Source organism: Colius striatus, chromosome 10, assembly GCF_028858725.1.
Source record: "Colius striatus isolate bColStr4 chromosome 10, bColStr4.1.hap1, whole genome shotgun sequence".
NCBI lineage: Eukaryota > Metazoa > Chordata > Aves > Coliiformes > Coliidae > Colius > Colius striatus.
The window spans coordinates 16,639,820-16,666,263 of record NC_084768.1 but is presented as its reverse complement, the minus strand read 5'-3'; the positions used below and the strand labels follow the sequence as shown (position 1 = coordinate 16,666,263).

Sequence of the window (26,444 nt, the reverse complement as noted above, 5' to 3'; positions counted from 1 at the left end):
CAAAAAGGGAAGTGTTTACATAAACTGATAAAAAACTTGAGAATTCAGCAGAATGCAGCCACGTGTTCCTGATCTTTCTTCCATAAAAGTCTCACCATGTCTGGCAGAGTCCTATTCGCCTTCACTATGAGGGGAATCATACTTGCACTAACCCTCACCCTTGTAGGTAAGCCTACATAGCCCTTCTTTACCTCTCTTTCCTCAAATTTCCTTATGTTCAGTGGCAACAGTTGGTTCTAGACTGTGTTACTCATCTGGTTTTCTTCCTGTCTCTTTTTGCAGGCAGCCAGAAATTTGACATTGGTAAGTAAATTTGCTTCTATAACCTCGTGTTGGTGACTTTGTGGTGATTTCACTTTACTGGAATGTGCTTGCAAAAATTGTGAGAATGGCTATTGTTCCCCACAGACCCTGGATTCAGTAGCAGAAAGAGCTATTTGTACAGCTATGAAGGATGGGTGTTGAGTGGGCTTCAAGAAAAAAATGTAGCCAAAGCTGGTCTGCGCTTGAGCTGCAAATTGGAGATCAGTGGACTGTCAGATAACACTTACCTCCTCAAGGTACCGCGCTTTCTTCTAAATGTGCTATGCAATAGCAAACTAGAAATCACTGTCACAATTGCATCTGGCTAATCTGGGGTTTAGGAAAGCTGTAGGAAATGCAAATGGAGACTTAGCTCTGTAGATGTCAGAGAATGATCAGCAAGCTAAAGTTTCAGATGTGACAAGTGATTTGGCATCCAGTTGCTTACCAGTATTTGTTGTGGAAGTTGTTCATGGTAGGTGTCCCTCAAGATCTTACATTGGAAAAAATCAGGAGTTGTGTTAGAAAATGATTATTTCTAACCCAAGGCACCCAAGCCTGCTTTGAGTTTAAGATGTGATTGTAGTCATTCCCAACTTCTGTGGGAAGCCAGGGCTTGGGTATGTAAAATCATTTTCATGTGGACAGCAAATGAGTGTTGACTTAGAGTAATAAAAGCTAAATATAGAAAGTGATAAAAGAAAGATTAAAAAGTGCAAGGCATCAGAAAGGAGCATATGATAACATTTAGTGTTTGGATAATGTGGTAAAAGATCTGTATGTTTGAAATCACCCCTCTGTTGACATCAACAGAGATAGGACTTGACCCATCCGACAGAAGCGTATTTCAGAAAAATACTTTTCTTTGTCTGTTTAATTTAGTTACAAATCAGAACTTCTTTTTTGGGAGTGTCTCAAAAAGTGACAGAGTGACAGAGCTCTCAGTGGTTGTAGTTGAGCTTTAGATTTTTACATTACTGAGGGCAAGATATAAAAACTATGGGCTAGAGAGAGCGTTTTGCACTATAGTCGCTTCATACTGATGCCCCAGGCTGTGCTTTTAGGCACCTAACCTGGCAGTAACTTTGCCTAAGTTCCTGAAATTGCTTCTGATTTATGTTGTTTCTTAGTCTGGGAGGAAAAAAAGGTTTATAAATACGTCTTTCATGATTTAAAAAAATGGGTTGATTTAAGCAATTCACAAAGAGGAATTAAATATAGCAATTAGGTTAGTAAAAACAAGCAATTTGGAAGAGGATCAGTTAAAATGAAACATTCTGAAGCTTTTGGTTTTTTACATTTAGTATAAGATAAACTTTTCAAATGCTGAATTTTACCTAAAGCAGATTATTTCTTTTAAAGCTGAAAAAACAAGGTGAATTTTATTTGCTTTTTGAAATGACTTTTTGAATCAACCTTTCTCCCTATAGAGTTAATGCAAGTGAAATGTTTCAAATGTCTCTGGGAGGTAATAGTGAGGTGTTAACTGCTTCTGTAAGATGAAATAACACTGCTGAGCCCAGACTTTGTACCAAATTTACAATAGTGTAAGCAAGAGAAAAAAGAATAAACTGCTGTATGAATTTCTAAGCCTACATTTGTAAAAAAAGAGTAAATAGCTAGTGATTATGTTAATTTCTTCTAATCTGTTTGCATATTTTATTCACATAAGAATAAGTAGTTTTATTCACATAAGTATCTTTTCTTCATTTCCTCCCAGATCCGCTCTCCACAGTTTGAGGAATACAATGGCATCTGGCCCAGGGACTCATTTACTCGATCTTCCAAAATCACCCAAATCGTTTCTTCATGTTTTGCCCAGCCTTTCAAGTTTGAATACAGTAGTGGGCGGGTTGGAGACATTTATGGCCCAGAAGACAGTGCTGAGATGTGTATTAACATAGTGAGAGGGATTCTGAACATGCTGCAGATAACCATTAAAAAGGCACAGAATGTGTATGAGTTGCAAGAGGTTTGTTATTTTTCCTTTCTAAAACTACTTTTTGGAAAGTCTGTGTTCTCTTTCGATGCCCTTTTATTCAAGTTTCTTTTTATTTGCATCTACTTTTGAATGTTCATCATCAAAAATATACTTTTCATTCACATAGAAGAAAACATATGCATAGGTGTAGAACAAATACAAAACCAAATCTGAGCTAGGTTCTTTTTAAGACATCTGTCTTTGAGATGAAGAAAAAATAATTTAGCTATGAAAGTATTTGTTATATGGCTTCCCTGATTTAGCTCCTTGATACATTTTGTTGATTCACTGTTGATATTAATGAATTGATTACTTTTTATTTCAAATTCCATCTCCTGGATATTGTTCCCATGTCTATTTCTTAGTTTGATAGGATTGTGTGTAATAGTAGCAAGTTTCAAAACATAATTAAGAGTGTTCAGTAGGTCCTTACCCTCATATTGCTCCTTCAGAATCTTTGTTCAAGAAACCTTCTCCCCATGCAGTTGAAATCCTGATGTAATTAGGAAATTTCATTACCTGTATTGATCTGCCAGGCTGGAATTGGAGGTGTTTGCCATACAAGGTACGTCATCCAGGAAGACAGGAAGAACAGCCGAGTCTCTGTTACCAAAACTGTGGACCAGAATAATTGCCAGGAAAAAGCGAAGAAGAGCATTGGAATGGCTTACATCTATCCTTGTCCTGCTGACGTGATGGTACGTGAGGTGCAAAAAGTTCTTCCAAATTCCAAGCTGTTCTGTTCTCCTTAACTATTTGGGTCCCTCTGTTCTCCTCCAGAAAGGACGGCTCACAAAAGGGACCTCAGCTTTCACCTTCAAACTGAAGCAGTCAGATGGCAGTACTCTGATCACAGAAGTGGTGTCACAGCAGGTGCATGAGATCTCTCCGCTCAGTGAACCCACTGGTGTTGCTGTCACAGAGGCAGGGTAGGTGGAATATGGGCTTACTTCATAAAGGGAGAATAAATATAGATTCTATCAGTTCTTTTCACCCCCCAGTTGAAGTGAAATGAGAAGTGAGCTCCTCATATGTACCTGCATAAAGCTGCAAGTACACATACTTGGGGTTTCCACACCCTAGTAAACTCAGCACTACAATTACATGGAAGAAAGGAGAAAAGGTCTTTTGTTTGGTGATACTGTACAAATACGACTTTACTACTCTGATTGTCCTGGAACAAAAGCTGATTTATAGTGTCAGGGGGAAGATGGTGCATGTAGAAATAAGATCATTGATTATGTTGGGTTGGTAGCTCTCATTCCAAAGACAGCAGTTTAGCTCCTCTTCAGAAATGATTTCAGTGTAGATATCCCTGATGTTATTATGTTCCAATGGGAAGGCTTTTTCCATTAGCAAACCCTGAGATTTTACTGGAGTAACAGAAATTATTAAAGAGTAAAACTGAGACTGTCACAATATCACCGAAGCAACAACCAACCAGGGCAGATGCAGGAAGAAAGTTAATCCTTCCTCCTGTGACACTTGTCTCTTGACAGACAACATCTCACCTTGCTTGAAGTGCGAAGTGAACGGGGCAGCCCCTCAGATGTTCCCTTACAGAGCTACGGGGGCCTTCGCTACCGCTTCCCAGAAGTATTGCCACAGATGCCTCTGCAGCTCATCAAGACAAAAAACCCCGAGCAAAGGGTAGAGTTTTTTTAGTCTTCATATTGCTTTCCTAGTAAAAAAAGCTAATAAACTAGTGATGACCATAAATTCCAAAGGGTTTAACTGTGTATGCCCCTTCTTTCTTGTGTTTACAGATAGAAGAAACACTGCAACACATAGTCTCTAATAACCAACAAGATTTCCACGATGATGTTCCATACAGATTCCTGGAGCTTGTCCAGCTCTGCCGGATAACGAGCACTGATACTCTTGAGTCCATCTGGAGACAATATTCAGATAAACCCCGTTACAGGTATTTCATTGTATCAACTTAGATGAAGAGTTTTTTCCATTTTTGGAGCATTGAGAGTTAAAATTAAGGCTTAATTTTTTAAATCTGCTTGCAGGCGATGGCTGCTGAGTGCAGTTTCTGCAGCAGGCACCACGGAAGCACTCAAATTCATTCAGACCAGAATTCGCAATGATGACCTGAACTACCTTCAGACTCTTCTAAGTGTCTCTTTTGCTCTCCATTTAGCGAAAGCTGATGAACACACTGTTTCAGTAGCAGCAGTGAGTAAACCTGCATGACTTTTCTTGTCTGATAACAAAAGGAATGATAATTGATGACAACCTTTGATTATTAATCATAGAATGATAGGGGTTGGAAAGGACCTTTAGAGATCTTCTAGTCCAACCTCCCCGCAGAAGCAGGTCCACCTAGATCAGGTCGCATAGGAACACATCAGAGACTCGGTTCTCCTGCCCTGTTCACCAGTATCATGCAAATATTGAACCATGAATTTCTTTTGTTATTACATATGAGAGATGTGTTCAATCCTGTGTCTTCATTTTACTACATGGATATGAAAGCCTTTCTCCCGTAAGAGAATAATTCCTGTTTTAGTTTGCTGGGATCACATGTCATGCCTTCTACAAAGCTTTTTCCACTTCAGTCTCTTCTGACACAAACTGTGATTTTTGTGTTATGTCATTTGAATATCTCTTTTAATTGAAAACTGTTCCTATGAACTGGAAAGTGCTGCAAGTGAAAACATTAGTGCAAATGTCAAATATTTTGACACTGTAACAAAACACTTCTTTTGAATGGGAATTTTGTGATCTCTAGTCAATATTCTTCTGAAGTAAGACAAAAGGCTATGATGTGAGAATGCATCTTTAACAGAATTGAGTTGCACATTGTTCTGAGGATATTTAATTTCTAGATTGATGTTTACCCATAATCTTTGTATTTTGAGTGTCACACTCAGCTGAGGAAAGTCAAAATGCTGCTATGTAAGCTTTTATATATGGAAACTAGTGAGGAATTAAGCTCCTAAGTGAAGTTTGCAAATAAAATGTCTGCAAGCTGATTGAATTTGTTTGGATGTGAACAATAATTATCCCCTGAGATAAGCTTGTTCTCTGGAAGCTGTGGGAAGCACTGTGTTAAATGCCAAATTATTTCTTTTTCCCTTTTGTTTCCCCACAGGATTTAATAACTGATCCTCGAATCCAGAAAAGTCCCATGATTCAGCAAGTTGCCTTCTTGGGATACAGTTCTGTGGTCAATAGATACTGTTCTCAAAGCTCAGCTTGTCCCAAAGAAGCTCTTCAGGTGGGCAACTTTTGGTCAGGTTGTTTCTTAGCAGCTTGGTAACTTTCATTATGTTAGCTTAATTCTATTAAGACATAGTATGAAAATGTCAGTAGGACTTAAAAATACACATTTCATAGTTCTCCAGGAAAAAAAAGAGGTCATGAATCATTATATTAATGTAGATAGTTGCTTCATTGTTGGAAACATAGTTTTCATATTGTCAGGTGTTTAAGAAACCATCACTAAGTGATTTTATTAAAACCAATTTCTTTACTGTGCTAGGCTTTTCAGTGGGTATGGGGAATACTGTGGACAATCTCTACATTAAGAGCCTGAACTGTGCTTTGTCTATAGCCCATCCATGACCTGGCAGATGAAGCAATCAGCAAGGGCCGTGAAGACAAAATGAAATTAGCTCTGAAGTGCATTGGCAACATTGGAGAACCAGCCAGCATCAAACGTGTCACCAAATTCCTTCCCATATCTTCAACCAGTGCCTCTGATATCCCCATCCACATTCAGATTGATGCCATAATGGCCTTGAGAAAAATAGCTTGGAAGGACCCCAAAACAGTAAGTAGGATCTGTTAGGGATTTCTTTACGTAATGAAATAGAGAATATATATAATATAAGGGTAATTAATGGTATCACATGTGTGCATTTAGCCTGTATGTTAAAAAAATGTTATTTTTAAGAAAAACAAAATATAGTTTTATATTTCAGCTGATGTTTTCCACTAACCTGTAATTAGTCAGTAGGAAGCTTCCAGAAGGATATCAGCAGTGTTGTTTTAGTCATCTATCAGCTGTCATAACCAATTAAATCCTGTATTAGTTACATATGGTGGAAATTTAGCCACCTAAAGGTCAGACATATTTAAACTGCCTCAACAGTGAGGAGGAGATAGAATCTTTCTACTGTCCTCTTAGGCCAAATGTTGACATTGCTCTGCCTCTTTTAAACCTTTCCCTTAAGGTTAGATGGGTCACCACTGATATCCTGCTGTGACTGCTGGTGTGGGGAGTGTAGGAAAGACTCCTGACTTCCAGATGGTTTAGTTATAAGAGTTATATGAGACAGCATCCACTCAGACTGTCTTTGGTGAGCTGCTGAAGCTCTCCTTTTAAAAGTTGTCTAAAATAGTGCAACACGCTCAGTGAGTAGAGTTACTCCAAATAATTGATCTGTCTTATTATCTACAATTGTTTCTTCTAAAGTTGTTCACTCATCTTTCAACGTCAGTAATGCAAAAAGCTATGTTGATGGGTTTTTTTGGAGTGTGGTGTGTGGACTCAGTACATTGATACATGGATAGATTTAGTGCCAACCCTTTTCCATAGGATTGTTTCTCCACGGCCCCTTCAGTTATCTTAATAAAATGATGTGGAACCACACAATAAAAAAAGATGAGGAAACCTTTCCGCAGGGATAATGACTTCTTCTCCATATTTCTTTCAGGTTACAGTGAATCCAGTCTGAAAAAAAAATCTCAATTATTGATAATTCCAGGCACTGTTTCCTCTCTGCAGGTGCAGGGATATCTCATCCAGATCCTTGCAGACCAGTCGCTTCCCCCTGAAGTGCGAATGATGGCATGTGCTGTTATCTTTGAGACAAGGCCTGCCCTTCCTTTAGTAACAACCATAGCTAATGTGGCAATGAAGGAGAGAAACTTGCAAGTGGCCAGTTTTGTATATTCCCACATGAAAGCCTTGTCGAAGAGCAGGTTGCCATACATGTACAACACGTGAGTAGAGACAAGAACAAAGTAGCTGATGTTCTGCAAATAATATGTTCTGTTACACACTTGTTAGTGAGCACTGCATGTGCTGACAAACTGGGGTCAGTTTCTGTTCTGATGGGGTGCAACTTATTTCTGGATATTTTTACCTTTCTCATTCTGTTTAGATCTTCGGCTTGCAATATCGCCCTGAAGCTGCTGGCCCCCAAACTGGACTGGCTGAGCTACCGGTACAGCAAAGTCGTGCATATCGGGACTTACTCTGGTGAGTAGAAGCTTTTTGGTGACCAGGACACTTTCACTTCAGAAATCCATTCCTAAGAGAAATTTGAAGAAATATGGCATTCTGCATTTCAATAAGAAATAGAAATAAATGTGACAGTCACATAGTGCATGAGTGGCCTTTTATTAATTTGGGCATCAACAGTTGAAGTTTACATAATGATATATCCTGAAGTTGGCAACTGTCAGCGATGTAGAGCCACGATCTTGAATGATAAGCAGAATGGTTAGAAAACATATGTGTCTTTTGTTTACTTCTGCCATAGATGCCTATAAAGTTGGTGCTGCTGCAGATGTCTTTGTTATGAACAGCCCAGGAACGATGTTTCCATCAGCAATAATTTCCAAGCTGATGGCACTTTCTGCAGGGTCAGTGGCTGATTTGGTGGAGGTAAATATTTACTTAAAACAGTAAAAAAAAGCAAATTAAAATTAGAATTGATCTCAAAGTGTTGTCTTTGTCAGTACATTTCAAACTGCTGCTTCTCATGCTGTTTTGGTAGGTTGGTGTCCGTGTGGAAGGCCTCACAGACGTCATCATGAAACAAAATATCCCATTTGCTGAATATCCCACATACAAAAAGATAAAGGAAATTGGAAAAACTGTAAGTATTTTTAGTAATGTAACGTGTGGGTAATATGAGGGGGTATTTAGTGAGGCTTCTCAAACTAGTTAAGTCTTGTCTCAGAAGATAAACTACTCACCTAAAAGTCAACTGAAGTATTTCTGTGAAAAAGAGATCTATAGTGGGACTGCAGGGGACATCACTCCTGCAATGGCTGAGAGAGCTTCTGCAAATCCTCACTCTGGCCCTGCCTTCTCCTCACTTCATGAATGGCTGCACAAAGAAGCACAGGAGGAGAGGGGTTGGTGAGCAATGCAACGTGGCATATGTCTCATGCCTGGCAAGCTTACTTCTTCCTCCCTTCTACTCCACTTCTCTATAAGAATATACCTTTGTCTTCAAGAGAAAAGGCAATTTGTTTCTGTGCTTTCAAATTAAGTTTAGTGGTACTAATGACCCAGACTCTCTGTGTACAAGTTATTGCATCAGAATGCAATACACTGACTGTTCCTGGGCATCTCAACAGCAGGGAGTAAGCCTGAAGCAGTGACACTGTGCTATTTACAAAGCAGCAAAGACACACCAGCAGCACTAGAAAAATGCAGCATGGTCAGTGATGGATTTGATTGCTTTGCCGAATCACCATTTGTAAAATGTTGCATTAATGAATTCTACTTGTTTCTTTGTGTTCCCTAGCTGCTGGGATGGAAGGAGTTGCCAACAGAAAGTCCGTTGATATCAGTCTACTTTAAAGTATTTGGCCAAGAGCTGGGCTACATCAACATCGACAAGGAAGTCTTGGAACAGGTTACGAAGGTACCAGGGACTCTTAGTTTTCTTTGCAAAGTTTGACATGATTTTACTTTTATATCCCAACCTTTTGGATCCCTATTTTACCACAGGCTGTGACAAGTGATCAAGACACAGTGATCAAGAGGATCGCCAGCCAGATCCGCAGTGGCATTGCAGGGCAGTGGACGCAGCCAGTGTGGGTGGGAGAGCTGCGGCACATCATCCCGACCTGCACCGGGCTGCCGCTCGAGTACGGCGCATACACCACGGCTCTGGCACGGGCCGCAGCCCAAGGTGAGTCAGGGAGCACAAGGTCATCCCTGCCCAGCTCCAGAAAGGAGATGAGAGAGATAGGCTAAGGAGGGGCTGGAGAAAGAAGGGGAAAACCAGGAAGCGAGAAAAAGAACCCATTTTCATAGTGGGAGATAGTAAAGATGTTTGAAGAGCAGAAGCTGGACACATCTGACTTCTGTCTCATCTTTGAATGGATTGAAGACAGAGGTGAGAATCTGGGAAACCAGAGAGAGAAAGGTCAGAGCATTTGATGGTGAGCTTGACAGTGCTAGGTTACTGGTTGGACTGACTGTTTTGTCATTTGCAGTTGATGGAAAGGTTACCCCCCCTTTAACTGGAGATTTTAGACCTTCCCAGTTGCTTGAATCCACAGTGCAGATCCGATCTGACATAAACCCAAGGTATGGCAGCTTTCTAAGGCTTTACAAATGATGGGGGCTTTTTTTTTTTTTAATGAAAAGGCACATGTTAAAAGCCACCTCACTCTGTTTCAGCTTTTACGTGTATACAGTTGCAACAATGGGTGTCAACACAGAGTACTTTCAACACACTGTTGAAATTCAAGGCAAGGTCCTGACAAGAGTGCCGGTGAAGTTTGATGCCAAGATAGACGTTAAACAGAAAAATATTAAGATTGAAACAAACCCATCCCGTGAGGAAACTGAGATAGTGGTTGGAAGGTACAGTAGCATTGCTTTGGAACACTTCCTGTGAATTTCAGAATACTTTTAGAGTGAATGTTCAGTGTGTAGCAGAACCTTGGGATAAAAAGCAAGGGAAACAAATAGGGGAGTTAAGTCAAAAGACACCACATTTTTTTAGGAGTTTAGTTTTTGTCTTAATTCTTTTTTCTGGTTTAAAGTTTTATTTCTTTATTATTTTATTGTCTTTTAGGGTTTGTAGTTTTTCTGTTTAAATTATTGCCTTTCATGTTTTGGAAATTTGTTTAAAGTTATCCAGATTTTGAAAACTTCTTGTGGTATAAAGACCTAATATTTGTCATGAACTATTATTTCTCTTTAATAATATTTATACCTGTAGTTGCATCTACAATCTCTATGTTCAAACAGCATATCTCTGTGCTATCACACAATACTGACAGTGATTTATTTCATTTAATCCAAACAAAAGGCGTCAGAATAATTCACCTGTTTTGGTTTTTTTTTTTTTGGCATATCTCAATAGCCATAGGGCTTTTGCTGTATCAAGAAATATAGGAGAAGTAGGTGTTGAAAAGAAGACCTCAATTCTCCCAGGAGATGCTTCATCAAATATTGCAGAAGAGCCATTCAAATCATCAGAGAAAGCTTCCAGTGAAGGCTTTACAATGGTAACCTAACCCCCTTAGATTATGTAGTAATACTTGCCCTCCCCATGGTGCACATCTTGCATGTGATAGTGGTATTCACATACTCATCTCCAATGCAGCAAGGTGCTGACAGCGTGCCAAGGAAACAGACTTACAGCTCCCAGGAGAATCTTCACCGTGGCTCAGAAAGAAAAATTCAGAAACAAGACATTTGTGCCAAACTACATAATTTTGGTAGTCAGATCTGCTTTTCCAGAAGGTCACGAGATGCCAGTTTCATAAAAAACACATATTTGCACAGACTAATTGGAGATCGTGACGCCAAAATAACCTTGAAGCCAGGTACAATACTGAGCACAAGCTTTGCCATCTTAGGTCTGTCAGTGCTATTTGAGGCAGTGTAACCTTCTAACATGTGCCATTGGTGTACAGTTCAAACAGATGCTGATATTGACAAAATTCAACTGGAGATTCAAGCAGGATCCAGAGCAGCTTCCAAAATAATTCACATGGTAAACCCGGAGTCTGAGGAAGAAGATGAGTCGTCGCCATATGAGGAAGTTCAAGCTAAGCTGAAGAAGATTCTAGGCATGGAAAGTGTGTTCAAGGTGAGAGATTGTGAGCATCAGAGAGGGAAACATTTTCGTATAAGTGAAGCCAAGTAATTGAATTTCAGCATAGAAAGCAAGAAGGGAGCTAGTTTGAAAGGTGACAGTGCCAGGGATTTATCCTCTGGGGTGCCTGCAGCTGGGGCTGGTCCTCCATGCTGGGCTGGATTTCAGCTGGGCAAAGGGGATCTAAGGCAGTTCTGCAGTGACTGAGGCAGGGAGGTTGTTACTGGAAGGGCTGGTGTAAGCAGCCTGTCTGACAGTCAGAGAAGTTCTACTTTGTAAATACAGAACCAGACATATTCCCTCTCTTGCACTTCTCTTTGAACCATTTTACAGGCCCCAAATAAAACACGACACAGGAAGAAACAGCCTTCTAAGAAAGAAACCACTATGCTAACAGAGCTTGGGACAGACCCTGATACAAAAGAACCCTCTGTCTCATCTTCTGTCTCCTCATCTGTCTCCTCTTCTGCCTCATCATCTGCTGCTTCTCCTGACCACAAAAAAGCTGTAGCTGAAGATGAGAATGATCAAATAAAGCAAGCTAGAAACAAAGATGCAAGCAGTAAGAGCAGCAGCAGTAAAAGCAGCAGCAGTAGCAAAAGTAGCAGCAAAAATAGAAGCAAGAGCAGCCGTAGCAGCGAGAGCAGTGGTAGCAACGAGAGTAGTGGTAGCAGCAAGAGTAGTGGTAGCAGCGAGAGTAGTGATAGCAGCAAGAGTAATGATAGCAGCAAGAGTAACGATAGCAGCAAGAGTAACGATAGCAGCAAGCGTAGTGGTAGCAGCAAGCGTAGTGGTAGCAGCAAGCGTAGTGGTAGCAGCAAGAGCAGTGATAGCAGCAAGAGCAGTGATAGCAGCAAGAGCAATGATAACAGCAAGAGCAGTGATAGCAGCAAGAGCAGTGATAGCAGCAAGAGCAATGATAGCAGCAAGAGCAATGGTAGCAGCAAGAGCAGTGGTAGCAGCAAGAGCAAAGGTAGCAGCAAGAGCAAAGGTAGCAGTAGTAGTCACCACAGCCATGGGCATCACTCAAGGCATCTGAATGGCAGCAGTAGCAGCAGCAGCAAGAGTAGCAGCATTAGCAGGAGTAGTGGCACCAGCAGCAGTAGCAGGAGTAGCGGCAGCAGTAGCAGGAGTAGCGGCACCGGCAGCAGTAGCAGGAGTAGCGACAGCAGCAGCAGTAGCAGGAGTAGCGACAGCAGCAGCAGTAGCAGGAGTAGCGGTAGCAGCAGGAGTAGCAGCAGCAGAAGGAGTAGAAGCAGGGCTGGCAGCAGCAGGAGCAGCAGTAGCAGCAGCAGTAGTAGCAGTAGGGCTAGCAGCAGGAGTAGTAGCAGCAGCGAGTCTTCAAATCACCATAGCCACGGACATCATTCAAGACACCTGGAAGACGGCAGCAGCAGCAGCATATATTCCAAAATATGGGTAACTGTCAGTAACCTGTCTGATGCTGCTAATGTTTGTGAATCACATTTCTGACAGCAACTGGCTTTGCATCATAAATTAGGAAATTAAGAGCTGACACAGTCAATTTTAGCAATGTAAAGTTGCAAAATTTATTCTGCAATCATTGGCTCAGATGTCTGCTTCAAAGCATCTCAAAAGTTTCCACAAGTTTGTCGAAACTCTTTTTATAGATGAGGAATTGTTTATTTTTCTACCCAAAAAAAAAAAGGGTTTTGTCTTAATTTTGCAGTGCGAGCACTAACACTACATAGAAACTACTTCAGGCCTTGCATCGCATGCTTGTGACTAAACATACGGAACTATATATGAGAGATAATTAGTAAAATCATTACTTAATTCCCAGAGCTCAATGTAATTGCAGAACTTCTTTTTTGTGAGATTTTTGATCTTCTTGTTTTTATCGTTTTCAAAGGGAGAGGATGAGATTTATCGATATCACTTTAAATCAGCGCACAGGCAAGAGGTGAGTCTTTCCTCAGTAAATTAAGTATGGAACCTGTTATGAGTTAAATGGAAACCTGAAAGGAAACTTGTCTTTGTTGAGGGAAATTACAGTACTGATAACGTTTAGAACACCAACCAACCATGGTGGTTCTTCTAAGATGCATAGACAGAGAGCTATGTTCTCCTTGGTGTTGTGCACGTGATGCCATTTGTGGCTCTGCAAAGCAAATGCAAAGCTCCGTCAAAGCAGTACAAGGGACTGGGGATGCACACTTTGGAGGAACAACCAAGGAGAGGAACCATCAAGAACCTGAGTCATTTGACTGGCTTTGATCATTTGGTTTCTCAGGTTGCAATCTCTGTTGATACAAACTGGGATAGTGATGTTGACAAATGCGGGGAGATACCTTATTTTATGGCACTTTAGTTGAGCAGGAGATTCTTACTAGGTCATGAGCCAGCTAGGAGCAGTGTACTTGGTATCTATGTTCCTCAAAAAGTAAAGAGTTCAGCTGTGTATGTCTGTTCAGTTGATCCTTTCTATTCAGTTGGTCTGTTCAGTGTGTCCTCCAGTTGATTAGACCCTTCCAGAAATAAAATGAATCAGTTCTGGTCTTTCAACCTGAATTTAGAGGCTGGCTGAATTTCAGTTGCTCAGGCCTGTAGTTTTTTTCACACAGGGAATTTTCATATAGGCATGTTTTTATTTGTCTCTTCTGAGGGGTCAGATACATTTGAGCAAACAAGATTTTTCAGAGCTAGATCACATATGTTAAGCAGACCAAAGCATATTGCAAGTCATTGAGCTTCTCAGGGTTAGAGCACAAATTTATCAGTGCCAAATGCCATGACATAGAATATTCTGTAGCACTGCTCAGTGCAATTTCTTCAAGCATGCTTTTGAGTTACTCTTTTGAGCATGATGTGTTTTCTTCTTGCAGTTCCCAAAAAGGAAAATCCCGGCTGACAAAATTAGTGGCACGCACTCCTCTACCAGATCCAGTCATTCCTCATCTCGAGCTGCTTCCTGGGTTAGTTGCATCATTTTTAGGGTTTTATTGACAGCTGGGGAGAGTGGCAGAGTAGCCCTGCACTTGCAGTAATTGTACAGATAGAATAATGGGAAGCCTCTCAGGTATCAATCAAGGGTGAGACAGGCACCACAGTTCCCACACATGCTTTCTTCTGCAGTGAGGTGAGGATCCTTCTTACTTGCACCATGACCCTCCCTCATGGCAATCCCACTGAGCAAATGACTGCAGAGGCTGATCTGTGACCCCTGCAACCAGGAGGGATGCTGAGGTGCTGCAGAGCCAGTGCAAAGATGTTGGCGGTGGAGGCTGGGGCTGAGAGGAGCCTCAGCAGAAGGCATGCTCCAGAGGTGACATGTGGCACCTTGACTCCTCACCACCACCCAGACTTGCTCTCTGGGGCAAGTGATAGAGGAAAGGAATCACAAGTCATAGTGCCCCTAAGGGGGGTTCTTGCTGTTGAAGACAATGTATTTTGTGGGCTATTTTTGTGCTAGGGAGCTGTGCAAACACAAAACCTGCCTGCCCTGCAGAACATGCAGCTGAAGTGAGAGGTGAAAGCCAACAGATCAATCAGATAGATAAACAGGAGGATACCAGCTGTGGGATGCTATTGTTGTGAGAATGAGTGACTAGTACAACCAATAGCTGCCATTAGCCAAATTAAACTTCTGTCATTCATGGGCAAATAAATTAGCATTAACGATGAGGCCCAAATCATATAGTCATGACTATCCTAACGACATTAATATCTTCATGGTATCAGCTGTAGCTCAGCAAATGGCACAAATTTTTACTCATATAAAATACAGTGATTAGATCCATCTGTGTATGCAGACATATATTAAAGACAAATGCACAGGCTTGTGTGTATGTGTCGTACATATGATGGTGTATAGTTGCAGTTCAATGGCTTATTTTTCATTTATCCATCTAGATCTTGCATCGGAAATGTTCCACAGTAACTCTTTTATAATTATGTTCTTTGCATACTTTCTACTCCTTCTTCTTAGCCTAAGTTTTTGGGAGACATCAAAGCACCAGAATTGGCTGTTTTTCTTCATCGCATTCGTGACAATAAGAAGATAGGAGGCCTCCAACTCGTGGTATATACTGATATTGACTCCGTCAAGCCCCGGATACAGATGTTTGTGTCGAACCTTACAGATTCAAGCAAATGGAAGCTCTGTGCTGATGCTTCGGTCCTCAATGCTCACAAGGCAGCAGTAAGGCTAAAAACCAGTTATATCCATCTATGTGCAACACAGGAAAACCATGTTCCACACACTGAAAATTAACCATTTCTCTCTCCCTTATAGGCTTACCTGAAATGGGGCCGGAATTGCCAGGACTACAAGATTTCTACTGAGCTGGTGACCGGGCGGTTCGCTGCCCACCCTGCTGTGCAAGCGAAACTGGAGTGGCCTAAAGTTCCTTCAAGTGTGAGATCCATAGGAGAATGGTGAGATTTTAGTGTTTAGGGACATTCACTCATGATACCATTCAACTGGGAAAAATCAGCATCCATCCCATGAGATTTTGGTGGTTGAAGTACTGGCTGTTGTTTTATTCTTGATCTGAGTACTGAGTTTTGGATATGAAAGCTGTCTGGGAAATCATAGCCATCCTATTGTAATCTACAGTAATTTTTACACTGGATATAAAGACTGAAAACTGAGAAATAGTTCCTTCCTTTCACTGGACACCCAACCAATAAGGCAAGGTGTAGTCATGGAGACCTAACCAGTGATCCTGAATACTCTGCATGCTACTTAAATACAGATGTGAGACAACCTGGTTGGGTTGTGCATGGCTTTTCACTTCTTTATTTCACCAGATCTTTCTGATTGAATTTTTGAAGGTTTTACAAGTTTATCCCCGGGGCTGCATTTATGTTGGGATTCTCTGAAAAAAGAGACAAGAATCCATCTCGACAAGCCAGAGTGATCGTGGCTCTAACTTCTCCAAGGACATGTGATGTTGTTATCAAGCTTCCTGATGTAATTATGAACTATTATTATCACTCTCTTGGGTTTTTTTCCCAGTAGAAAAGTGAGATTGTAGCATTTTAATGGTGGTGGTTCAATTTCAAGAAAGAAAAATTAAGTAAGATGAGTTTGGGTGCAAATGATGAAAACAACTTTTGTTTATTCCCACTCTTTTATGTTACATGCAGAATGATTTTGTTCATGGAAAAATAGAGTGATATGGGTACTTGTAATGACCTGCATTTTCATCTATAGTAGCTCCATAGGTGTTCACATAATCACCTTTGAAGGGAAGCGATTTGTTTTCTCCCAAATATCTGAATGATGACCCAAACCACAAGAGAAAATTGTAAACAGAAGCAAAAAGTTACATATACAGTGAGTTAGATGAGTTGTGTTCACATAATTTCTTTGAAAACCAAAGCAGGAAAAATTGAAATCAAATTCCAAATAGGAGAAAAAGCTGATCTCAGCTGTTTACTGTGAATACCTGGCCCGAGTATCTTTTGAATGTGCTTTTGAATTCCTTTTCAGGTCATCCTCTATGAAAAAGCCATGAGGCTTCCACTATCACTCCCTGTAGGTTCGAGGATACCAGCTTCAGAGCTGCAGCCTCCCATCTGGAATGTCTTTGCTGAAGGTCCTGCTGCAGTGATTGAGAATTGGAAAGGTCAGTGTCTAACTGGGTTCAGAAGCATGATGTCCTGTCTGATGTCCCAGAACTATTTGAGAACCTTCTGAATTTTTCTGGGATTGTCTCCAGTTAGTTAGGAAATACGCTCTAGTTATGTGAGGATGGTTCAACTAGGAGAGAATATTGGGTGTATAGTACAGAAATCATTAGCATTTCAGTAACCAAGATACCAATTATCTGAATTGATAACATTTAAACTTCCTGGCAATTACTGGTTTGTTAGACGGAAGAGTATATTTTCCATGCCTTTTTTAGAATGAATGGGTGCTTAGGAGCCAAAAGCCCCTGTAACCCCTGCAAAAAGATCACATTGTGGAAAAAAGATAAAGCTAAAATAATATAGCACTAAAAATAAAATATGCCATTTGATGACTTTATTTTAGGGAAAAGCAAATACTCACTGGTATTCTCTTTATCCAGCTCGCTGCTCAGTTTCTCACAACACGATCTCAACCTTTAATGGAGTTCAATTTAACTACACAATGCCAGAAAACTGCTACCACATCTTGGCTCAGGATTGCAGCTCTGACCTTAAGTTCCTGGTGATGATGAGGAGTGCTGGAGAAGGTGTGAATACGAAAGCAATCAACATCAAGCTTGGCAGTCAGTAAGTAACTCCTGCCAGATGCTGGGAGAGTGAGAGACCTACTACATTATCCACATTTAACGAGAGGAACTTAGATCTGAGCTTTACTGCAATGGTTAGCAGCTCATGCATGACAGAATGGTAGAGGTTGAAAGGTACCTTTAGAGATCATTTAGTTCAAACCCCCTGCAGAAGCAGGTTCACCTAGAACAGGTCGCACTGGAATGCGTCTGGGAGAGTCTTGAAGACCTCCAAGGAAGGAGACTCCACACCCTCCCTGGGCAGCCTGTGCTGTGCTTCACCTCAACAGTAAAATAGTTTTTTCTTACATTTAAATGGAACTTTTTGTGTTCCAGCTTCATCCCATTACCTCTTGGATGTCCCAACCTCCTGACATCCACCATTTATATACTTATAAATATTAATGAGCATCCTCCTCAGTCTCCTCTTCTCCAGACTAAACAGCCCCAGTTCCCGCAGCCTTTCCTCATAAGGAAGATGCTCCAGTCCCCTGATCATCTTGGAGGCCCTGTGCTGGACTCTCTCCAGAAGTTCTCTGTCCCTCTTGAGCTGAGGAGCCCAGAACTGGACACAGGACTCCAGATGAGGCCTCACCAGGGCAGAGGGGGAGCAGAACCTCCCTCGACCTGCTGGCCACACTCTTCTTGATGCACCCCAGGATGCCATTGGCTTCTTGGCCACAAGAGCACATAGGATTTCAGCATTTCCCTTATTTACTTTTTATGCATATTGAATGTGCTACTGCTGAAGTTATTCTATATCTTAGGTGAGAAGAACACCCCGATGTAATTTCAATAATTGAAATGAGGTTATGTTATGACCAGTGATATTTAGTGAGCAGGAAAACACCGTTGTTTCTGTATGCATGTGAATGTGACACAAACAGGGTGTGAATGTTTTTCTCTTTGACAGTGATATTGATGTGCATCCTGTGAATGGACAGTTGAAACTGCTGATAGATGGAGTTGCAAGCCCCATAACAGATGTTTCATACGTATCTCCTGGTAAGTGAGGCAATGTCTGTTGTTCCATTTTCATGTATGTTGTAGGAGAACAAGAAAGTAAAAAATCTATCAGTGAGACTCTGTCAGTTTGTATTTGATTGGTATTTCTACCTTTACTTGTAAGGTTAATATCTAAGAACTTGTATTTTACATAGGAACATTTAGAAAGACTGATTAGTGTGTGAAACTCTTGAAGTGACTGAACTAAACAAGATACAACTGACATGAAGATCTCTCCTTTTCATATATTACCGCAGCTCCCACTGGTTTCCAACTTGCAAAGCGTTTCAGTTATAGTATAAAATCTTGCTTGATTAAACCTTTTTGAAGTAGAGCTTTTCTAAAATTGACCCCACTTGTATACCTACATTTTTCCTAATTTCATTTGTAGCTATAAATTTGGCTAGCATTCTGGAATCTGCTAGGGATGACTATGGAGAACTGGTAAAATAGCCTGCTTCCTTCTCTCAAAGCAGCAACAGGATTGCTTTTTTTTTCTCTGAAGGACAAAGGAGGACCTTGTTTCTTTCTGTGCTATGCAGTCAGGGTCTATATACAAAACAGTTTTTTTCCTGATTGTAGAGCTGTAGTATATGAGTCAGGCCAAGCCTTGCTTAAAATTGCTTTAGCATCTGCCAGTGCTGAGCTCTGTCCTATGTTACATACTTGGGAAGTGATAACTGTGCTAGAAATGACCCCAGTGACAGTCATGATGCTCTCTGTATTTCCTTACCCCAATATAGTCTATTTAGGGCCTTGTATATCTGTACAACTATACAGATATTATAGAGGGCTCTGTAATAATTCCCAGAAATAAATATGACTATGTTAATAACCTAGAGAAAAACGAATGAATATGTGATAACTGGAATTGTTACCCAACTTCTTACAAACACCTATTTTCTATGTATTCCCATTTCTACATTGTTTTGCTGTATATTTTGTTTCTTGAATAGAGCAATTGGGAATTTCAAGGAAAGGAAGGTTTCAGAAACATAGGAGTTGATTTTTTTATTTCTTGAAGAAGCCAGGCTCGATCTGGTTATGGTTTTCCTTTGGTTTATTTTGTTTTCTTCTAGATGCTCCTCTGTGGATCCACAGTGAAAAGCAAGGCCTTGTACTTGTAGCCCCAGCTTATGGCATTGATAAATTGCACTTTGATGGAAATACAGTCAAGGTATCATTTTTCCTCTTCATAAGCTTGGATGTGGAGAAATAGCTATAGGATTCCCTTAAATCTATATGCATGAGTGCAAGAATATACAGCATGTGCAAGGGCCAAAAAACCTCAAAGATGAGACTACGGGATTGTGCAGTCCTGACCTTTATATCTGTGTGGAAGAAGTTGGAATCTTTCACTGTCAAAAATACCTTATTCTTGCAGTACAGGTGTGTGTGGGGAAGTGGGGCCTGTGAGTGCACACAGAGTCAGCTGTGCATTTGCAAGGAAAGGGAGTGTTCAGCTCCTGACCACTGTTCTTATAGCTGGATAATTCTTCAAATTAGCAAAAACTCAGATGTTATTTTGAGATGAATGAATACTTTCAAAGGCTGCACTAAAAGTAATGTGGGAAAGGAATGTAAGAAATCAGCAGACCATACCATATCTAGTACCTATACCATGAAAACAGCCATCAGACAAATCTCCAGCATATTACTAGTCTAGACCATTAATAACTTAGCATACTAGACTGGCACAGTAGGTTTTAAATGCTGTAAGAGATGCTGCAGCACCACAGGAGTTTGGCATCTGACTGACAGCCTCTTATGAAATCTTACCAAAGAGATTTTAAATGTGTTTGAATTAACTTCTGCTGGAAGGGACCTGCATTGCAAAAATCTAATCCATAGGAACCACTTCTCTTTTTTTTTTTTAACTTGAAATGATTTTGAATTTTTCTTTCTCAAAGATTCAAGTTGCTTTATGGATGGCGGGGAAAACATGTGGCATATGTGGGAAATATGATGCAGAATGGGAACAGGAATATCGGATGCCCAATGGATATCTAGCCAAAGATGCAGCGAGCTTTGGGCATTCTTGGATTTTGGAAGAAAAGCCTTGCAGAGGAGGTATGCAAGCTCTAATAAATTTAATATAATATTAATGCAGTTGTTGAGAAGATGTAGAGTCTGTTTTAAATTACAATGCATAAACATTTTAGAAATGAAAAGCACTTTAAAGGATTCAGTATTAAGTTATAGATATTAAAGTTATATATATACACACCCCTTCAATATGTATGTGTTATATATATCACAATTACTTGCCAGGTTTAGAAAGAAATAAGGAATTGCAAGTTAAACAAGCCAAAACACACAAGTCAGGTAAAACTAAATAACTAAGCTCAAGCAAATTCTTTGCTTCTTTTTTAAAGTGTTTTAGAAGATAAGAAAAAAAAACATTAGAGGAAAAAAATCCACACAGAATGCTTTGATTTAAGCACAACAGCATTTTCCAGATATCAATTTCTAGCCTTTGACCCATAAAAATATCAGATAGAGATTAGTAATTACTACCATGGCTGACCACCTGATTTTTGAACAAGTGCAACCTGTTAAGTGAAGTATTCAAGTGCATCAGCAGTTCCAAGGCAAGGCCTTAATTACATGGCTGAAATTTTTAAAAGCTGTATTTTAAGTGTTTCAGTAGATTGGGATCTTGTGACGAGCTGATGCCGTCAGCTGAGGTTATGATGCAACAGCATAACATAGTGCTGTAAGGGGAACAGGTACGTTGCCTTTGTAAAGAAGAACTTGACCTGTTGGGAAAGACTTCCTCAGTCCCTGGAGATGGCTTCTGTGTGTTTAGTTGTGCATTAATTGTTATACTTCTATGTCTTTGTCAAGAAATACTGAGCATCAAATTTGCTTTAGATTGATATAGAGCCCACACACATGATATTCTCATGGCTGGTAGCAACTACATACTGTGTTTTCATTTAAGATATGGTGGAAATGACTGGAAGTTTAGTGAATGAAGCTTATAATCGGGAATAAATTCTGATTCATATAGCTTATCACATGTTGGTAACTGCTTGTCGTGGGAATCCAGGATGAGATCAATATTAGAAGATGGTAACAATGCCTTTTGATCTCTCTCTGCATCAATTCTGTGACTGTAAAACAGTGGTAATAGTCTAATTATTTAGTTGATATTTTTCTTTGGTTAGAAATCTCTCCTTTATTAGCACTGCTGAGTATTCAACACTTTTGAATGTAGTTTTGCAACTATTCAGTAAGCCACTTTACTTTGAAAAAATGTGTATTAGAAAGTACCTCAGTCACTGTTTATACCTGCTAATGTAGGAATTAAACCAATTGCATTTGAAATTAACTTTTTGTAGCTCTGTATCTAAAGAGCTGATTTGAAAAGCTGATCAGCCAGTGATGGCGCTTCACTTATCAAAATACACTTGTCATAGAGGAAAGTTGTTTGCAAATTGGCAGTGTTGGCAGATGGGTCCTTCTAGGGAGATGTGAAGATTTTGAATGTGAGCATGAAAGCTATCATCACCAATGACTGTGTTGCAGCCTGCAAACTGCGACGCTCATTTGTGAAGCTTGAGAAGACAGTTCAGCTTGTGGGTGTAGAGTCCAAGTGCTATTCTACAGAGCCCGTGCTGCGCTGTATGAAAGGATGCTCCGCCACCAAGACTACTCCAGTCACTGTTGGTTTCCATTGTCTCCCAGCTGGTAAGTCAACAGAAATCTTACTGAATAAGAGCTGCACAAAAGCCTAAATAAATTGTGCCTTGGTGCAGTCATTCACAGAATCTCACAGAATGGTAGGGGTTGGAAGGGACTTTTAGAGATCATCTAGTCCAACCCCCCTGCTAAAGTCCACCTAGATCAGGTCACACAGGAACACTTCCAGGTGTGTTTTGAAGACCTCCAGAGAAGGTCTCCCTGGGCAGCCTGGGCCACTTGTCCTGTTACTGGATACAACAGCAAAAAATGATGCCCCAACCTCTCCTGACATCTACAATTTAGATATCAATGAGATTCTCCAACAGTCTCTCCTTCTCTAGACTAAACAGCCCCAGTTCCCACAGCCTTTCCTCATAAGGAAGATGCTCTGGTCCCCTGGTCATTTTGGTGACCCTGTGCTGGACTCTCTCCAGAAGTTTCCTGTTCTATTCCACTTGAAGCATATGAATAATCTAACATATTGATGAGCAGGGATGGACTTCACTGTAGTACTGACTGATGCCCTTTCCCTGTTTTGATTGCTATGTAAAATATCTTGTTGCAAGAGAGATATCTTGCTGTTGTAATTTTACTGTGTTTTTCATTATACTGGAATTTCAAATCTAAACTGAGCTCCCCTTTGTGGGGGTTTGAGCTAACAAGGACAGAGTAACAGCACAATGTTGTGATTTAGCTGAAAAATTGTGTATTGCAGCCTGTGAGGGTTCAGCTACATCTGAGCATGTGCAGCACCATGAAATGGGGATCCTTGCCTTGAATATTTGTATGTATCACTGCCTTTGAGCATGATCCTATTTCATTGAGCTGATTTAGGCACTAGGAGGGAAGGCATGGAATTCCTGCACACAGCTGCAGTGATATAGGACAATTTCTTTTTTACAGGTATATTGGATGTAGATGATAGGTCAGTTTCTGTTTTCCAAGTTTATGTCTCCTTTAAGACCATAATATTCTTTCCAAAATATATTATTAATAAAATTATACATGGAAGTAGTAATTTTCAAGGCAAAACTGCCTTATTAATTAAGTGGGTTTCCTGGAACCTCTCTGTGTGACTTAGATATGAATATGTGAGCCAGTGAGGAGAAGCCAAGCCTGCTGTAATTAATGACTAGAGCATGATAAATGCTGTACCTTGCAAAACTCCTTCTGAAGTGTACTGTTTGCTTTTCATTCCCCATCAGATTCAGCTACCAGCGTGACGGACAAACAGACGAAGTTTGACCAGAAGTCAGAGGATATGAAGGACACTGTTGATGCACACATAGCATGTTCTTGTGAGAATGAAGACTGCAGTGCATGAAGTTGTACATTGCAGCATAGGAAAAAAACAGAAACACTTTAATGTTTTTATTGTGTGGTGTAAGGAAACTCACCTTACGAAATAATAGAGATGCTAAATTAAGTGTTTGAGGACGTGTTGAATCTTCCCAAGTAATTTAAAGTATTAAACTTTATTATTGTAGAAACTGTATGATTGCCCATAAATATCTGATTTGATAATAAATCCAGGCATGGAAAAAATGATGAAGGCTTCCTTGTTTCACTGGTTATGGAAAGAGTTGGTCTGTATTGCTGCTTCTTACCCCTCATTTCATAGACTTCTAGAATCTGTGACTGTCTTCTGTGCACCAGGCACAAATCCGTGTCAGCCCCACTGTGAAAATGGGTTGGGTAGCTCTGGTACCATGCTTCTGCTCGTTTCCCTTAGTGCTTTCTTCCCTGGTGCTGGGATCTTGTGCATCCAGAGCAGGAACTGGTCACCTCTGTGTGATGCATCAGTGCAGCCATGATGCTCCACGATAGCGCTGTGATGTGCCAGTGCTGCCGTGGGGAACAGCAAGATGAGGGAATAAGCCCAAATCTCATGACACTGGGCAAGACTGCTCTGGGGTGTTAAGGATGGATTCTGTGGCTGGTGCACCACATGCAGTAGCTAGTATGAATTAGGAGTGTTTGAACAGAATAAGTGTAACCCCTGCTAAAGGGTCCAAAGCAGAGCTAGGCCTTTGTGTGAGATGCCCACAGCCTCTGTGCCCAGAGTGAGCTCTTGCTGTGGCCACCATCAGCAGGTGGGCTTTGCCTCCTACCCACCCACTGCAGGTCTGCATGGGCACAGTGAGGGACATGCTCATCTGCTGTGAGTGCTGGAGCCCAACCAATTCCATCAGATCTGGAAGATGTTTTCAACTTGCCCCCAAAGCTGTTCTTGCAGGCTGAATATGCATGCTGGCTGAATTTGGTTTTCAGAGAATTGCCTTAAGAAATGGTGTAGACATAGCCATCAGTAACAATGAGATTATTGGCAGTTCAGGTTGTCAAGAGTTTTACACAAATTTCAGTAGAAATGGTGTCACACTGCCTTAATTTTATCTGCCTTAATCAGTGTTCTCCCAATACACACACATCCAGCCATTTTTATTACTGTTTGAATACACATTCCATTTTTATGTTGAAGCTTGTTAGTGCCAAGCAGAATGTGATCCTACTGAACTGATAAAAATATAGACCTTCAGTAAACCAATTAAAAATAAAAGCAAGTTGTCTGGTTCTTAAAATCAGTAGAAATCAAGAAAGAAAACAGGCACTTGCCTGTGACCATGTAGCAGGGAGAGGTAACCACTGGCAAGTTTTCGGAAACACTTGAGAACCTTCTGTAAAAGTCATGTTTTACTTTCTGCAGCAGCTTTGGTGCCTTCAATAGATGCATATATGTGATTTTTATTGTTTGGATGTGAGTTTTATAGTTTGGAAAGCTAATGTCCTTAGTACCAAAAAAGAGTGTGTTTGAAAGGCATAAATATACAGGTATGGAGAGTTTAAATGTTGTTTTGGTACCTTGTGCTGCAGTGTGGTGGGCAGCTGAGAGCAGGCCACGTTTGGGCACTGTCAGGCAGCAGCAGTAGGGCAGTGAGCTTGTGGTGGGTTTGCTGCTTGCCTGGAAATCGCCCAGAGCAGTGAGCAGAAGCAGTTTCCAGGTAACCCCTGAGGCTGAATCCAACAGAAGCCTTTGCCAGAGCTCTGGCATGAGCTCCCAGCTTCAGCTGGGGCCAGCCCATGGGACTTTTCTCAGTTTGCCAAGTACAGTTGGGGTGAGGGGGCTCTCGTCTTTAAGCTCCCGTGCTAAGGTGTGAGGAGCTCAGCAGTAGCACCCTGGCAGAAGTCCCGCAGATGGGCATTGCCCAGGCACCACAGCAGCCAGAGTGCCCGTGGGACTGCAGGGGATGTGGCTATGGGTGTCTGCCTGGTGAAAGGCTGTGGGGAGGCCTTAGCCAGCCCCTGCCCCTGTCACCACTGCCATTGTGGAGAGAGCTGAGCAGTGCTCGAAGGAAGCGCTGTCCAGGGCAGATCCTGAGTATAGCAAAGTTGTTCATCACACTCACAATTTTCCTAGCACTTATTTTCTTCTGTTTTTTTCTAAATGTGGGTTATATCCTTTGGAGAAATATGAAGCGTGAAAAGGCTGTGAGAGTATGTTGGTCGCAGGCTGGGACTTGAAATTGTTCTTGATGTACTGGAGAGAAGATCTAGAAAATAAGAGGGTTCAATTCTGTCAAGAAATCCCCAAAGGCAAAGCCCTCGCTGATGGATTTTGCCTACACCTAGAGCAGAAGCACAATTGTCTCATTGCAGCACCACAGCCAGGGTGATGGGGGCTTGCAGCATTTGCTGCCCAAAACAAGGAGAGTTGTGATGAGACATTGCAAACCCTGGGCTGGGGGTTCTGGGAAGACCCTGCCTTTACAGCTTGATACAGCCCATACTGTTCCAAGGGAGGACCCTTACTTTCAGAAGTGTTACCGTTTGTAGTGTCACTGTTATAATGTGATGTTTTAGCATTTAATCTGCATCCCAGCAGTGCTCTTCTGCTTGCACTGTCACTGACCTTGAGTCTTTGCTGCCTGCAAGGTGCTGTGGGGTTTTTTTTTTTAGAAAAGGTTTGTGCAGCTGCATATAGTTGTGCCATAATATACTAGCTCTCAAGCTTTGATTACCAGCCACCAGTAGCTGTGTACTCAAATCCTTTAACTACATTTACCACTTGACAAATCTCCAAAGACATGACACCACTCACTAGTGCATGGTTTGGCTTTTCTGTCTTGTGTCACTAGTTTTACAAGGCAAGGGGTTTTACAAGACAAGGGGTTAAAGCAAACAGGACCAGAATATAGTGCTGTTAAAAACACGGTAAAGTAATTGCCATGCTTCAAATTTTTGTTCATTTATTTTTTGTCCTGCAGATGTAATCCTTGATCTAGGAGCAAAATCCCCAGTTTGTCACCCATTAAATGTTGTATCCCAAATGCCAATAATAAAAAAGATCAGCTAACGAGCATTGTGAAAACTAATCTGTCTCTGATAGAGGCCATTGATCTGTCGATGAGAAACTGAATCCAGTCCCTTCCCACAGTG

The 26,444-nt window shown here is 41.0% G+C and overlaps 1 protein-coding gene across 1 annotated transcript; it reads left to right on the top strand.

Annotated features, from left to right (window-relative positions):
• Positions 1 to 96: 96 nt before the first annotated feature.
• Positions 97 to 23,334, top strand: LOC104557084 (vitellogenin-2). The gene is made up of 37 exons (XM_062003802.1): positions 97 to 166; positions 283 to 303; positions 409 to 560; positions 2,024 to 2,275; positions 2,821 to 2,982; positions 3,065 to 3,213; positions 3,784 to 3,934; positions 4,051 to 4,208; positions 4,303 to 4,468; positions 5,388 to 5,513; positions 5,850 to 6,068; positions 7,026 to 7,243; positions 7,405 to 7,502; positions 7,786 to 7,910; positions 8,023 to 8,124; positions 8,782 to 8,901; positions 8,988 to 9,171; positions 9,479 to 9,572; positions 9,666 to 9,851; positions 10,357 to 10,501; positions 10,600 to 10,822; positions 10,913 to 11,088; positions 11,428 to 11,974; positions 12,086 to 12,173; positions 12,441 to 12,513; positions 12,968 to 13,018; positions 13,941 to 14,030; positions 15,044 to 15,256; positions 15,350 to 15,492; positions 15,892 to 16,030; positions 16,553 to 16,688; positions 17,133 to 17,319; positions 18,232 to 18,323; positions 19,403 to 19,500; positions 20,234 to 20,393; positions 21,855 to 22,016; positions 23,216 to 23,334. Exons 1-37 carry the CDS (start codon positions 97 to 99, stop codon positions 23,332 to 23,334), a joined length of 5,595 nt encoding a protein of 1,864 aa, XP_061859786.1.
• Positions 23,335 to 26,444: the final 3,110 nt, after the last annotated feature.

Excerpts from the sequence above, each read along its gene's own strand:
- LOC104557084 (XM_062003802.1), top strand. The coding sequence starts at position 97 with ATGTCTGGCAGAGTCCTATTCGCCTTCACTATGAGGGGAATCATACTT. Across the intron at positions 7,244-7,404 it reads TTGCCATACATGTACAACAC|ATCTTCGGCTTGCAATATCG; the intron begins GTGAGTAGAGAC and ends CATTCTGTTTAG. Across the intron at positions 12,174-12,440 it reads AGCAAGAGTAGCAGCATTAG|TCACCATAGCCACGGACATC; the intron begins CAGGAGTAGTGG and ends CGAGTCTTCAAA.